Raw genomic sequence first — 11,007 nt, 5'->3', positions numbered from 1 at the left:
ATAAAGAAATCATTGGGATGGATATTCTATGATAAGGAAAGTATTATAGTGGAGACATATATCATTATATCTACTTGGCCCACTTTTATGAAAATATACCCATTTGAAGAACAATTATGAAATATTAATGGCTCATTTCAACTCATAAAAATTTCAGATTGATAGAAAATACAAAGTGGCATTACAAAATAAAAACACTTGTAGTCAATGTGCATCATCTTAAAGCACATACCTATATATATATATATATAAACAAAATTAAACTACATATTGTTTATATATACAAATATAAAAAATTAAACAATATATATATACACACACAAAACCAAAGCAATACTACCATTTTAAAACAAAAAGAAATAATAGTGTCTGGAGAAATCCTACCACCCCTCCACCTACCCTATGCTTTTAAAGCCTGCAGTTGGCTCTTCCTCCACATGGTTCAAGTTTCCATTCCTTGTTTGCTCAGCTTTCCTGTGAGTCGGAACACAAAGAACAGACATCGGTTGATTTCTACTTGGACAATGGTCCAGGCACAGGTGCTATAGTCCTGGTTTTCCAGGTAATCACGTATCCTTTGGAAATATATTTTAACCTGTAATCTAAGGTTCTCACTGCCCAAGGTGTCTCTTTTCTGCTCTGCTTGCCGTCTCATGAGCGCTTCTAGGTATTTCAGCTGTTGATGAAGTTCAATGAGGAGCTTCTCCATGTGGCTTTCCTCCCAACCATTCAGAGAAATAACTGCCCTGAAGAGGTTGAAGATCTGCTGAAACATCTCATGAAGAATGGCCAGTGCTTGTCCTTTCTGGTACTGGTGAGGATTCATAGACTTCTGGGGAAGCAGGAAGTTTTTCCTGTGTGGTAGACACTGCTGAATTGAAGAGGTCTGCAAGTTATTCAAGAGTTTTAAACTCTCTCTGTTCACTCTCTTTTGTTGGAAAAGAACCAGTTTCAGCTCTCGGGAGCAGACAGAGGAAGAAGCCAACAGCACCAGCACAATTTTGAAGAAAGGCTTGTTAATCATGGTGAAGGTCAAATACTCCACTCACCTCTGTACAGACTTGATAAGGCTCCAACTCTAGTGACTATATGTCTTTCGTGCATCTCAGATTATTCTGGAAGGGGATCTCTTTTGCGGTTTTGTTTCTAATGCTGTCATTTCTCAAAGTTTACATGTTAGGCTTTCTGGTTCCCTTTTCATACTGTTCATGGGACATTTCCTCCCCATTGTGTTGGCTGTTTGAGGAAGTAATGAGAAGAATTTGTTTTCTTTGTATGTGTTCCTTGAGACAATTACAGACCAGTCATCCAAAATGATCTTCTATTACTCTCATTATTTATTACACACAAAGTTTCACTCAACACAATACGCTTTCTAAATATTTAGTCATTTGGTCAAGCTTATTAAAGTTCTCTTATTGAGAGTAAATGTTTCTTCTTAAAGTAGTAGTGTTTCATGCAGTTATATGTATCAGAGGCTTAGCAGCACCTGTAAGGCACTCAGGGGCAAAAATTAAATAACAAAAATTTGAGTAAAATTAAAGGTCAAACTGGCTCCACCAAGCTGTAGAAAAGGAAAGGTTTTTAAAGGTAGAAAGGGGTCAGAAAAAAGAAAATTATTAGAAAAAAATGTATTGTCTCAGGGAAGGTTGCCTTCCTAAGGGGAATGGAGGGTCCTGTACAGCAGATTACCTCACTAGTGCTAACCAGGTAATTCTAGGTTGACTGGTTAAAGGTTACATTCTTGGGCTGTTGAAACGGCAATTAAATTAAATATTAAGTCTTGGTTTACTAACATGGGGCTTAGCACAAGTAACTCCATTTTGGGTCTGCTGTCTCCTTTTTAACACTACTAAATTTAAAACCTCAAGTAGAACTGTAAATTTGCACAAATCCTTGAGCAAATTAATCTTAAGATATGTATCAGCAATCTTAAATTGTTTTGTGTCTTATCCAAGCAGTTTAACATCTAAGATTCTAGCCTATGGAAGTAATATAAAAGGGAAAATATTAGCAAAAAAAAATTAAAAATTATTTTAAAATAATAAAAATAAATAAATAAAATTAAATTTAAAAATAATTTTAAAATTGTTGCAATTGTAGAATATTAGAGACAGCGTATAGGTCCAACAATAGGGGAATGCTTAAATAAATGTTGGTAAGTCCACATAATGAAATGCTATGTAACCATTATAAATGATAAAAATTATACGTGAAAAGAGTTTGGGAGCAGTTGGTTAGTCTATATTCCCTAGGGTACCAATAACTATGGTAAATCAATGTGACTAGTTTACATCAATAATGCTTCTTGAATTACAAATTCCCAGTTCCATATCTAAGTCCTCCAGAATAAACCCCCAATCAACCTTTCCGATCTTAGATAAGATTGCTCAAAATGTAGTATGAGGGAACCTGAATTCCAAATAAAGTTGATGATGCACTATTCCCTTAATATAGCTAGACTTGTGTGTGTGTGTGTGTGTGTGTATTAATGATATTTTCTCTCTCTGAAACATCATTTGTTGCCTCCTTCACTCCCAGTACCTGTCTGTCCAAGGACTAAGGACAACTTCTCCTTTAGGGCCTAGATCTCTCCCCAAGGAGCTTTAATCTCTTCTCTGGATCCTCACAGCACTTTGCACCTTTTAAGCCACTTTTCTTGGTCTGCCTTATATATGGTTATTTATTTACCTGTCTTACAAACTTCCAACATTAAAACCTCTTAATAGAGTGGAATAAACACTCATCTTTTTTACTGTCTATACAACTATAATAGGAGCTTAATAAACCTGTGTTGACTTGGAGTGACAATGTGCTCTACCACAAAGTAATACAAGATGTTACATCTTATATTTGACCATTTCTCTGCAGGTAGTTGGGTGAGATCACAAGTGTTGAAAAGAGACTGTAAACATGTGTGGTCTCATTATCTACCAGCTCAGCTATATGCTGGTGTCACTTAGTCAGTTTGGTATTAATAAGCTGAAATAAACTGAGTCAACATGCTCCATGGAGGAATCTTTTCCTGTACAAAAGTTCAACTACATCGATCAAAAGATTTCTAACATTTTGGGTGCTGTGGAATTTGAACTTTCAGATCCAGGTCCATGAGAGTCAAATTACAGAAATCTCTTATCTGAGCTAACAAGGTAAATAGGCTTTAAACTGATGTCAGGGAGTGGGAGTTGGAAAGAAAAGAAAACTTCACACCAAATTGGACAGAGTATTAACTCTGTTCAAAGGTAGGTTATGTCATGTTAAACCTTGGGCCCATGACTACAAACTTAACATCTAAGCTATGCACAGCTTGTACTGGATATTGTTCTGTAAAGCATGTCCTCTTTGAAAAGTTTTTAAACTTTTCACAGGATCAAAAATTACCTAGTAATTCCACTAGACTTATTGGTTATTTGACATCTGTACATAGCGTTCCTCTGCTTGGGATCATGGTGTCCATCAGGATGACAAATACTTCTTTCATGTTTTCACATCTCCTAGGGCAACCAGTAACTTTATAAAGTGATTCAGTGAACTAAGGGCTCTGTTCTTTCCCACTGGCTGCTAGAGAAGCCAATTGCTTAAGGAAAGGCTAGGGAAAAAGAAGGAAATCTGTTATATATTATCATCGGAATTACGGAATTTGGATTTTGAAGTCACAAAGACCTGGAATGGAATACTCTCTACCATCTGCTGGCTGTGTGACTTTGTGCAAGTTACTTAATTCCTTTCTCACTCAGTTTTTTCATCTCTAATTTATAAAACATTTTTGAGGATTAGCAGATAAATAAGATTATAAATAAAAATCTAGTATGGTATCTAAACTATGATAAATAACTAATGCATATTATTTTACTTCCACTTAACAAATGACTTCATCAGCCACATTCTTCCTGGGGATTCACAGATAGTTAGGGTAAAATATTTTTACAGATAGAACAGAAGATAGGAATTAAAAGTTCAACATTTTTATCTTCTTGTGGCTCTTTTGAGGATAAGCTGAGTTGCTCTGGGTATCTGGAAGGGTCTGATCTCACTATATCTGAATGATTTTTATTGTGGCAGCAACTGCACTAGTGTTTTTGAAATTTCTTCTTCTCCCTCTTCTCCTCTTTCTCCTCCTCCTTCTCCTCTCCCTGCTCTGCCCCTTCTTTCTCTGTGTCTCTGTTTCTTTCTCTCCCTCAACAAAGACCTATGATTATTTATAATATACAAAAGGAATAACACCTGTTTTGATAACATTCTGATTCTCTATCTAGACAACAGACTTTTGACCTGATCTCAACATAAATCTATAAATCTTTAATGCAGAGCTTCAGGAAAACACTGTAAGGATAAATGAGAACAATCTCTAATCTGCAATCAAGACTTTCACATCATTTTCATCCAATTGACTATACTAATGTAAAATTGTGTTGATTTCCAAATGCTGGAGGATTTTCCAGATATCATTGTTATTGATTTCTAATTTGAATCTGTTGTAGCCAAAGAAATTTAAATTTATTGAGACTTATTTTATGGCTCAGAATATGTTCTATCTTGGTGACTTGTACCATGTGAACTCCAAAGAATTATTTTCTGGTTTTGTTGGCTGAACTGCTCTATAAATGGTAATTAGGTCAACTTGGTTGATAGCGTTGTTGAAATTTTCTATGCTCTTTCTATCATTTGTTCTATCAAGAGAGATGCCTTGAGGGCTTCCCAGGTGGCGCAGTGGTTGGGGGTCCGCCTGCTGATGCGGGGGACACGGGTTCGTGCCCCGGTCCGGGAAGATCCCACGTGCCGCGGAGCGGCTGGGCCCGTGAGCCATGGCTTCTGGGCCTGCGCGTCCGGAGCCTGTGCTCCTCAACGGGAGAGGCCACAACAGTGAGAGGCCTGCATACAGCAAAAAAAAAAAAAAAAAAAAAAAAAAAAAAAAAAAAAAGAGAGATGCCTTGAAATCTCCAACTATAATTTTGGATTTTTCTATCTCCTTTTCAGTTCTATCAGTTTTTGCTTCATATATCTTTAAACCCTGCTGTTAGGTACATCACATCACTGTCCACTTGATGAATTGACTCTTTTACTTCAAAATGCCCCTCTTTGTCCCTGGTAATATTCCTTATTCTGAAATCAACTTTGTCTCATATTATATACTCATGCTTTCTTTTCATTAGTGTTTGCAAGGTGTATCTTGTTGTATCTTTTTACTTTTAACCTATACATGTTTTTTTCATATTGAGTTTCTTACATATGGCATATAGTTGGACCTTGCTTTTTATCCAATCTAACAATCTTTGCTTTTTATTAGAGTGTTTGAGCCATTTCCATTTAATGTGATTATCAATATGTCTGGGTTTACATCTACCATTTTGCTATTTGTTTTCTAACTGCCTGCATGTTTTTTCCTTTTTTCCTTCTTTTAGATTTATTTTAAAAAAGTAATTCCACTTTATCTCTACCATGAGTTTATTAGCTACACCATTTTGTTTTATTTTTATAATAGCTTCTCTAGGGTTTAAAGTATATATTTTTATTTAGCATATTACAGTTTACTTTCAAACAATACTATATAACACAAAGTATATTGTAAGGATATTACAACATATTTCTATCTTCTCCCTTTCATCCTTGTACTATTGTTGTCAGACATTTTCACATATTTTAAACCTCTAATGCATTGATATTATATTTGTCTTTTAAATAGTCAATTATATTGTAAAGAGATTTTGGAAATCTGTCTTCTATATTTATTCACATAGTTACCATTTAACCAACCATATCTACCAGCATCATATATTTACCCACATAGCTACTGGTGGTCTTCGTTCCTTCTTTTGTAGATCTAAATTTCTATCTGGTGTTATTTTCCTTCTTTTTGAATAACTTCCTTTAATATTTCTTGTATCTCAGTTCTGCTGGCTATAAATTCTCTTGGTTTTTGTCTGAAAAAGTATATTTTCTTCATTTTTGAAATATTTTCTTACTAGGTATAGAATTTTAAGTTGACATATTTTTTCTTTCAGTACTATAATGGTGTTGCTCCACTGTATTTTGGCTTACATGATTTCTGAAGGGAAGACTGTTGTCATTCTTAATTTTATTCCCTTGTGCATAATGTGTCTCCTTTTTCTCTGACAGCTTTTAAGATTTTCTCTCTATCATCATTTTTCAGCAATTTGATTATGATATGCCTTGATGTGATTTTCTTCCTTTATCTTCTACTAGGAGTTTCTTGAATGTGTGTTTTTATAATTTTCATCAAGGTTTCAGACATTATTTTTTCCAACATTTTTCATCTTTTTCTGGGACTCTATTGTAGATGTCAGACCATTCAATATTTTCACACAGGCCACTGATGTTTTGTTCATTTATTTTAGTCTTTTTCTCTTTTATTTTTGATAGTTCTATGGCTATATCTTCAAGTTGATTGAATAATATCTTTTATCTTACCTTATATCCTAATATCTCATCTAATGTTAATCCCACCCAATATATTTATCATTCTAGGTATTACATTTTTCATCTCTAGAAGTTCAATTTATTCCTTTCTGACACCTTTCATTTCTTCCTTCATTATGTTCATCTTTTCTTCTACCTTCTTGAGCTTATGGGGTATTTTTATAATAGGCCTTTTAACCTCCTTGTCTAATTTTATCTGTGTCATTTCTGGGTCTGGTTTCTTGATTATTTTTCCTACTGCTTATGGGTCCTATTTTCTTGCTGCTTTGCATGCCTGGTAGCTTTTGATTGGATTCTGAACATTCTAAGTTTTACTTTACTGGGTACTGAATTTGCTAAGTCCTATATACATGGTTGGGTTTTGTTTAAGACATAGTTAATTTACTTGGAATCTGTTTGATTCCTTGGGGCCTTGCTTTTAAGCTTTGCTAGAGTGGATGGATCAGACTTTATAGTCTAGGGCAATGTTATTCCACTACCAAGAGAATACCTTTGTAAGGACTCTCCTCAATGTTCCCTGTATTAGGAAGTCTTTGCAATTTGGTCAGTAGAAAATGAAATATTCCCAGTCCTGTGTCAGCCCTGGGGATAGCTGGCCTGTTCCTTTCTGGGTCTTTTTCCCCAGTCTTGGTTAATTCACACATCACAAATTAGCTACAGACTCCAGCAGTCCCTTCTACAGATCTCTGTATCTTTATATCTCAGTATTTGTCTCTATCTCTTTTCTCTCTAATATTTTGCCCTGCAATATCTAACTACCTCTCTGAACTCCAAACTTTGACTATCAACTCAGTGAGATCACTGATCTGTTTGGGTTTCCTCCTCCTCCTTGTGCTCCTAGAAACTTTCTCCACACAGTAAGCAGGAGCAATAATAGGGCTAACTATATTTATTTTCCTTTTCTCAAGGATCATTATCCTATGCTTCCTGTTACCCAATGTCTGAAAGCTATTGTTTCATATGTTTTCTTTCATTTTTTAGTTGTTTAAAGTGGGAGGGTGAATCTAGTGCCTCATCATGTCTGGAAGTGGAAGTTCTCTCAACATTAATGATCTAAATTGGAAGTTAGCAAACTACAACCCATGAGCCAAATCCATCCAGTTCACTACCCATTTTCATAAAGTTTTACTGGAACACAACTGTGCCCTTTCAATTATGTATTGCATATGACACTTTCATGCTATAATTGGCGAGTTTAGTTGTGACAAAAATGGGCTTTGTCAGTGACTTCTAAGTTTATTAGCTGAAAGTATATTTCTATTTCTTCACTTTCCCCACAAATTATTTATTTACTATTAATCTAAAAAATTTAGTGCTGTAATTAGAATCCTGATTACCTCTGTGTGCTAAAAACATGCCAAAATAGTTTGTTAGTACGGAAGGCATTTAAAACTCAACCAAAGGATGGCAGTATAAGATCAATTACTTATAGCCTGGAATCAGCTTGCACTGTTAGCAAAAGAAATCAAAACGTACATGGCATCTAGTAGTCTAATAATGTATAGTCAACAACACGTTATTGCTTTGACCAACTGAATTGTTCCCATAATGCATAAGCTTACTAATCACTCTAACTCATACTAAGATACTTACTGGTTAGTGTTAAATATTTCCCTTTTTTTGCCTTGATTACTCTAATGGACATTTACTGCTTTCTGGATATCCACTGTCATCACTGCTCTCTTCTCTGGGGGTTATAGGTAAACATATCCTGAATTCTCTGCCTATTCTTGGATCTTGTGCTTCTGGCCAGACTCCTCAGTGTGATACATCCAGCCCTAGTCCAAACTACTCAGTGCCTCACTTTGACCTGGCCTCAGTGATTATTTCAGGCATGGTCATTTGTCCCAATGATTTCAACAAACCTCTATCCCCATTTTCTGAGCATAAACTTGCAAATTAAATTAACCATACTAATTTATCTATCACAGAATGCTGGAGTTGGAAGTGATCTTAAATAGTATGTAATCTCTGCTTCCCTTCCCCTTCCTGAAAAACTAGTTCTAAAGCCAAAAGATGGGTAGAAAAAAGTAAGCATTGTGCTGGAAGGGGCAGGGACTCATGGTGGTCCAGATCCCATGGTAGGATGCCAGAGTTCAAAGAGGATGGGTCAAACACCCACATGAAGAGATAACCTGGCATGAGACGTTGGAGCCTGAGATGAACGAGTAGAGTATCTGCAGTGGGTGGGATGGGCAGCTGCTGTGAAGAGTCACAGCCTGAGTTGGGTGAGGAGAGCAAAGTTTCTTATGAACAAAGTTTCAAAGTAAAATTTTATTGTTTATTTGTAAAAGTTGTATATATTTAAGGTATACAATGTGATGTTTTGATATACATGTGCATCATGAAATGACTACTATAGTCAAGCTAATTAATATATCTATTACCTCACATAATTACCTAAATAACTTAATTAGTTTTAAAGAGTGAAAGAGTAACTTTACAGTGGAAAAGCCCAGCAGCCATAACCTCATTCAAGGGATCAAAGTGAGCCTCAAAATGGGACAAACTGAAATCATGGATGACCAGATAAGATGCAACTCAAAAAACACAACCATCTCTTTTGTGCTCTTACTGCCAAGTGTAAATAACTTTAATCATGAAGCACCATTACTTAAACCCAACTGAGGAACATTCTACAAAACAACTGCCCTGAATATTTCAAGGTTGTGAAAGTCAACAAAAGACCAAAGAACTGTTTCAGAATAAAAGAGACTAAAGGGACTTCCAGTTTCCAGTTCTGTGTGTAAGGAGCATGGAAGTAGTCACTCTGTCTTAACAAGTAAAAAGCTGAACAGACCAAGAAATCAATAACTCTTTTAGGATCCATAAAAGAGGGGAAGACACAGGGCAAACTTCTGTCCCACAATTCAGAGAGAGAGGAGAATACAGGGAGTAAGAGTTTACTGGAGCAGAGACTCAGAAGAGGAAACCACTGTGGGAACCAGTGCTGCGTGGGAAAACCTGAACTGTAATTGGTGAGTTGCTGGATGCTCAGTGAGACTAAAGGATATGCCAACTCAATACATAGCATGATTCTGAACACTGTCCATTCGCAATTAACAATATTATTAGTACAACTGTACAAATCTAAATATGAAGGCTGAGTATTATATGGTACTAATGTAACAATGTTGATTTCTTAGTTTTGATGATGGTATTGTGGTTATATGGCAGAAATGTTCTTGTTTGTAGGAAGTATACATTAAAGTATTTGAGAGTATTAGAGCATCAGATTGGCAATTTACTCTGAAACAATTCCAAAACTAAGGTTCTCTCCTCTGTATTGGCAACTTTTGAGATATCAAAAGGAAAAACAAGTTTGTGTTGTGTGTATTTTTTTAAGTGAAATAACCTATTTTTGAGATGTGGTAACTGAGGCCTCATAGGGCAGAGTATCCTTCTTTTTACAAACTACCATCACCTATACTATTCTTTCTTCCCCTCTTCATAGTTTAATTTAGGCCAAGAATGGCAAAAATTCAGGGAAAAAAAGGCCACCACTCCCCATTATGAATATATATAGCATGATGCTTAAGCCCATGGAGTCTAAAGTGTGATATATTAGATTTAAATCCCAACTCTATCATTTGTTTGCTGGTTGGTCTTGGGCAAGTTTTAACATTTCTGTGTCTCAGTTACATTAATGTAAAGTCATGGTATCCCATGGAGCTGTTGTGAGATCTAACTGAGATAATCCAATTAATGTGCTTATCACATGGTCTGTGCTCAATTAACAGTAGTATGTCATTTATATTAGGCACAACAGTATTAATATCAATAGATTACAGCACTCTTTCACACTGATCCCTAGGTAACTGCTCTCAACATAGCTCTCCAAGCAGACCCCTATTAATCAATCACAGCTGGAAATAAGATGAAGCCTATCTTCCATCAATGGTTTTTCAGTAAATGTTGATTAATCCAAAGAAAGAAGGACCGACTGGGTGCATGCTCTAGAAGCACTTACACAACATTTACTGGTCCTCACGATACTAATTCATTCAACACATTTTTACTGATTGCTTATTATCTTCCTATTACTGCTTTAGACCTGTTCACTGAGCCAGAGATAAAGATGACTGGAATGTGGTTTAACTGGATTGATTAGGAAGGGTGAGAAGGGAGAAACAGTGAAATATAATCAAATTATGTAGCACAATATAAAATAGAAGTAGATCAGAATAAGATCAGTTGGGAGCATCTTTTCTTTCCATTTATTCACCTCTTTGTTATACAACTTCTGTATACAGAATGAGAAGAGCAAGCAGCCTAAAGATCAACCCTGAGGATCACCAGTACTTAAGGAATGAGTAGAAGAGGACACCACAAGGGAAATAAAGAGCGCCTAGATCAGTAGAAGGAAAACCATTTTTCAGGAAAAAAGGGTAGTCTGACACTGTCCAGTGCTGCTGACTGGATAAGCAAAATAAAGTACTTGAAAGCATATGTTGGAGTTAATGCCATGGAATTCATTAGTGACTTTGATAAACAGAATTTTCAATAGGGTAGTCGCGGTAGAAGCCAGATTTCAACGCTTTTAAGAAGAAATGGAAAAACAATGTAGGC

The 11,007-nt window shown here is 35.8% G+C and overlaps 1 protein-coding gene across 1 annotated transcript; it reads right to left on the bottom strand.

Moving 5' to 3' along the window:
- Positions 1-442: 442 nt before the first annotated feature.
- IFNE (interferon epsilon) lies at positions 443-1,024 on the bottom strand. The gene has a single exon (XM_007454939.1). The coding sequence runs from the start codon at positions 1,022-1,024 to the stop codon at positions 443-445; it is 582 nt and encodes a 193-aa protein (XP_007455001.1).
- Positions 1,025-11,007: the final 9,983 nt, after the last annotated feature.

Source organism: Lipotes vexillifer, unplaced genomic scaffold (genome assembly GCF_000442215.2).
Source record: "Lipotes vexillifer unplaced genomic scaffold, Lipotes_vexillifer_v1.1 scaffold317, whole genome shotgun sequence".
NCBI classification, from domain to species: Eukaryota; Metazoa; Chordata; class Mammalia; order Artiodactyla; family Lipotidae; genus Lipotes; species Lipotes vexillifer.
Note: the sequence above shows the minus strand (reverse complement) of the source record. Positions and strands in the feature narration are given on the sequence as shown.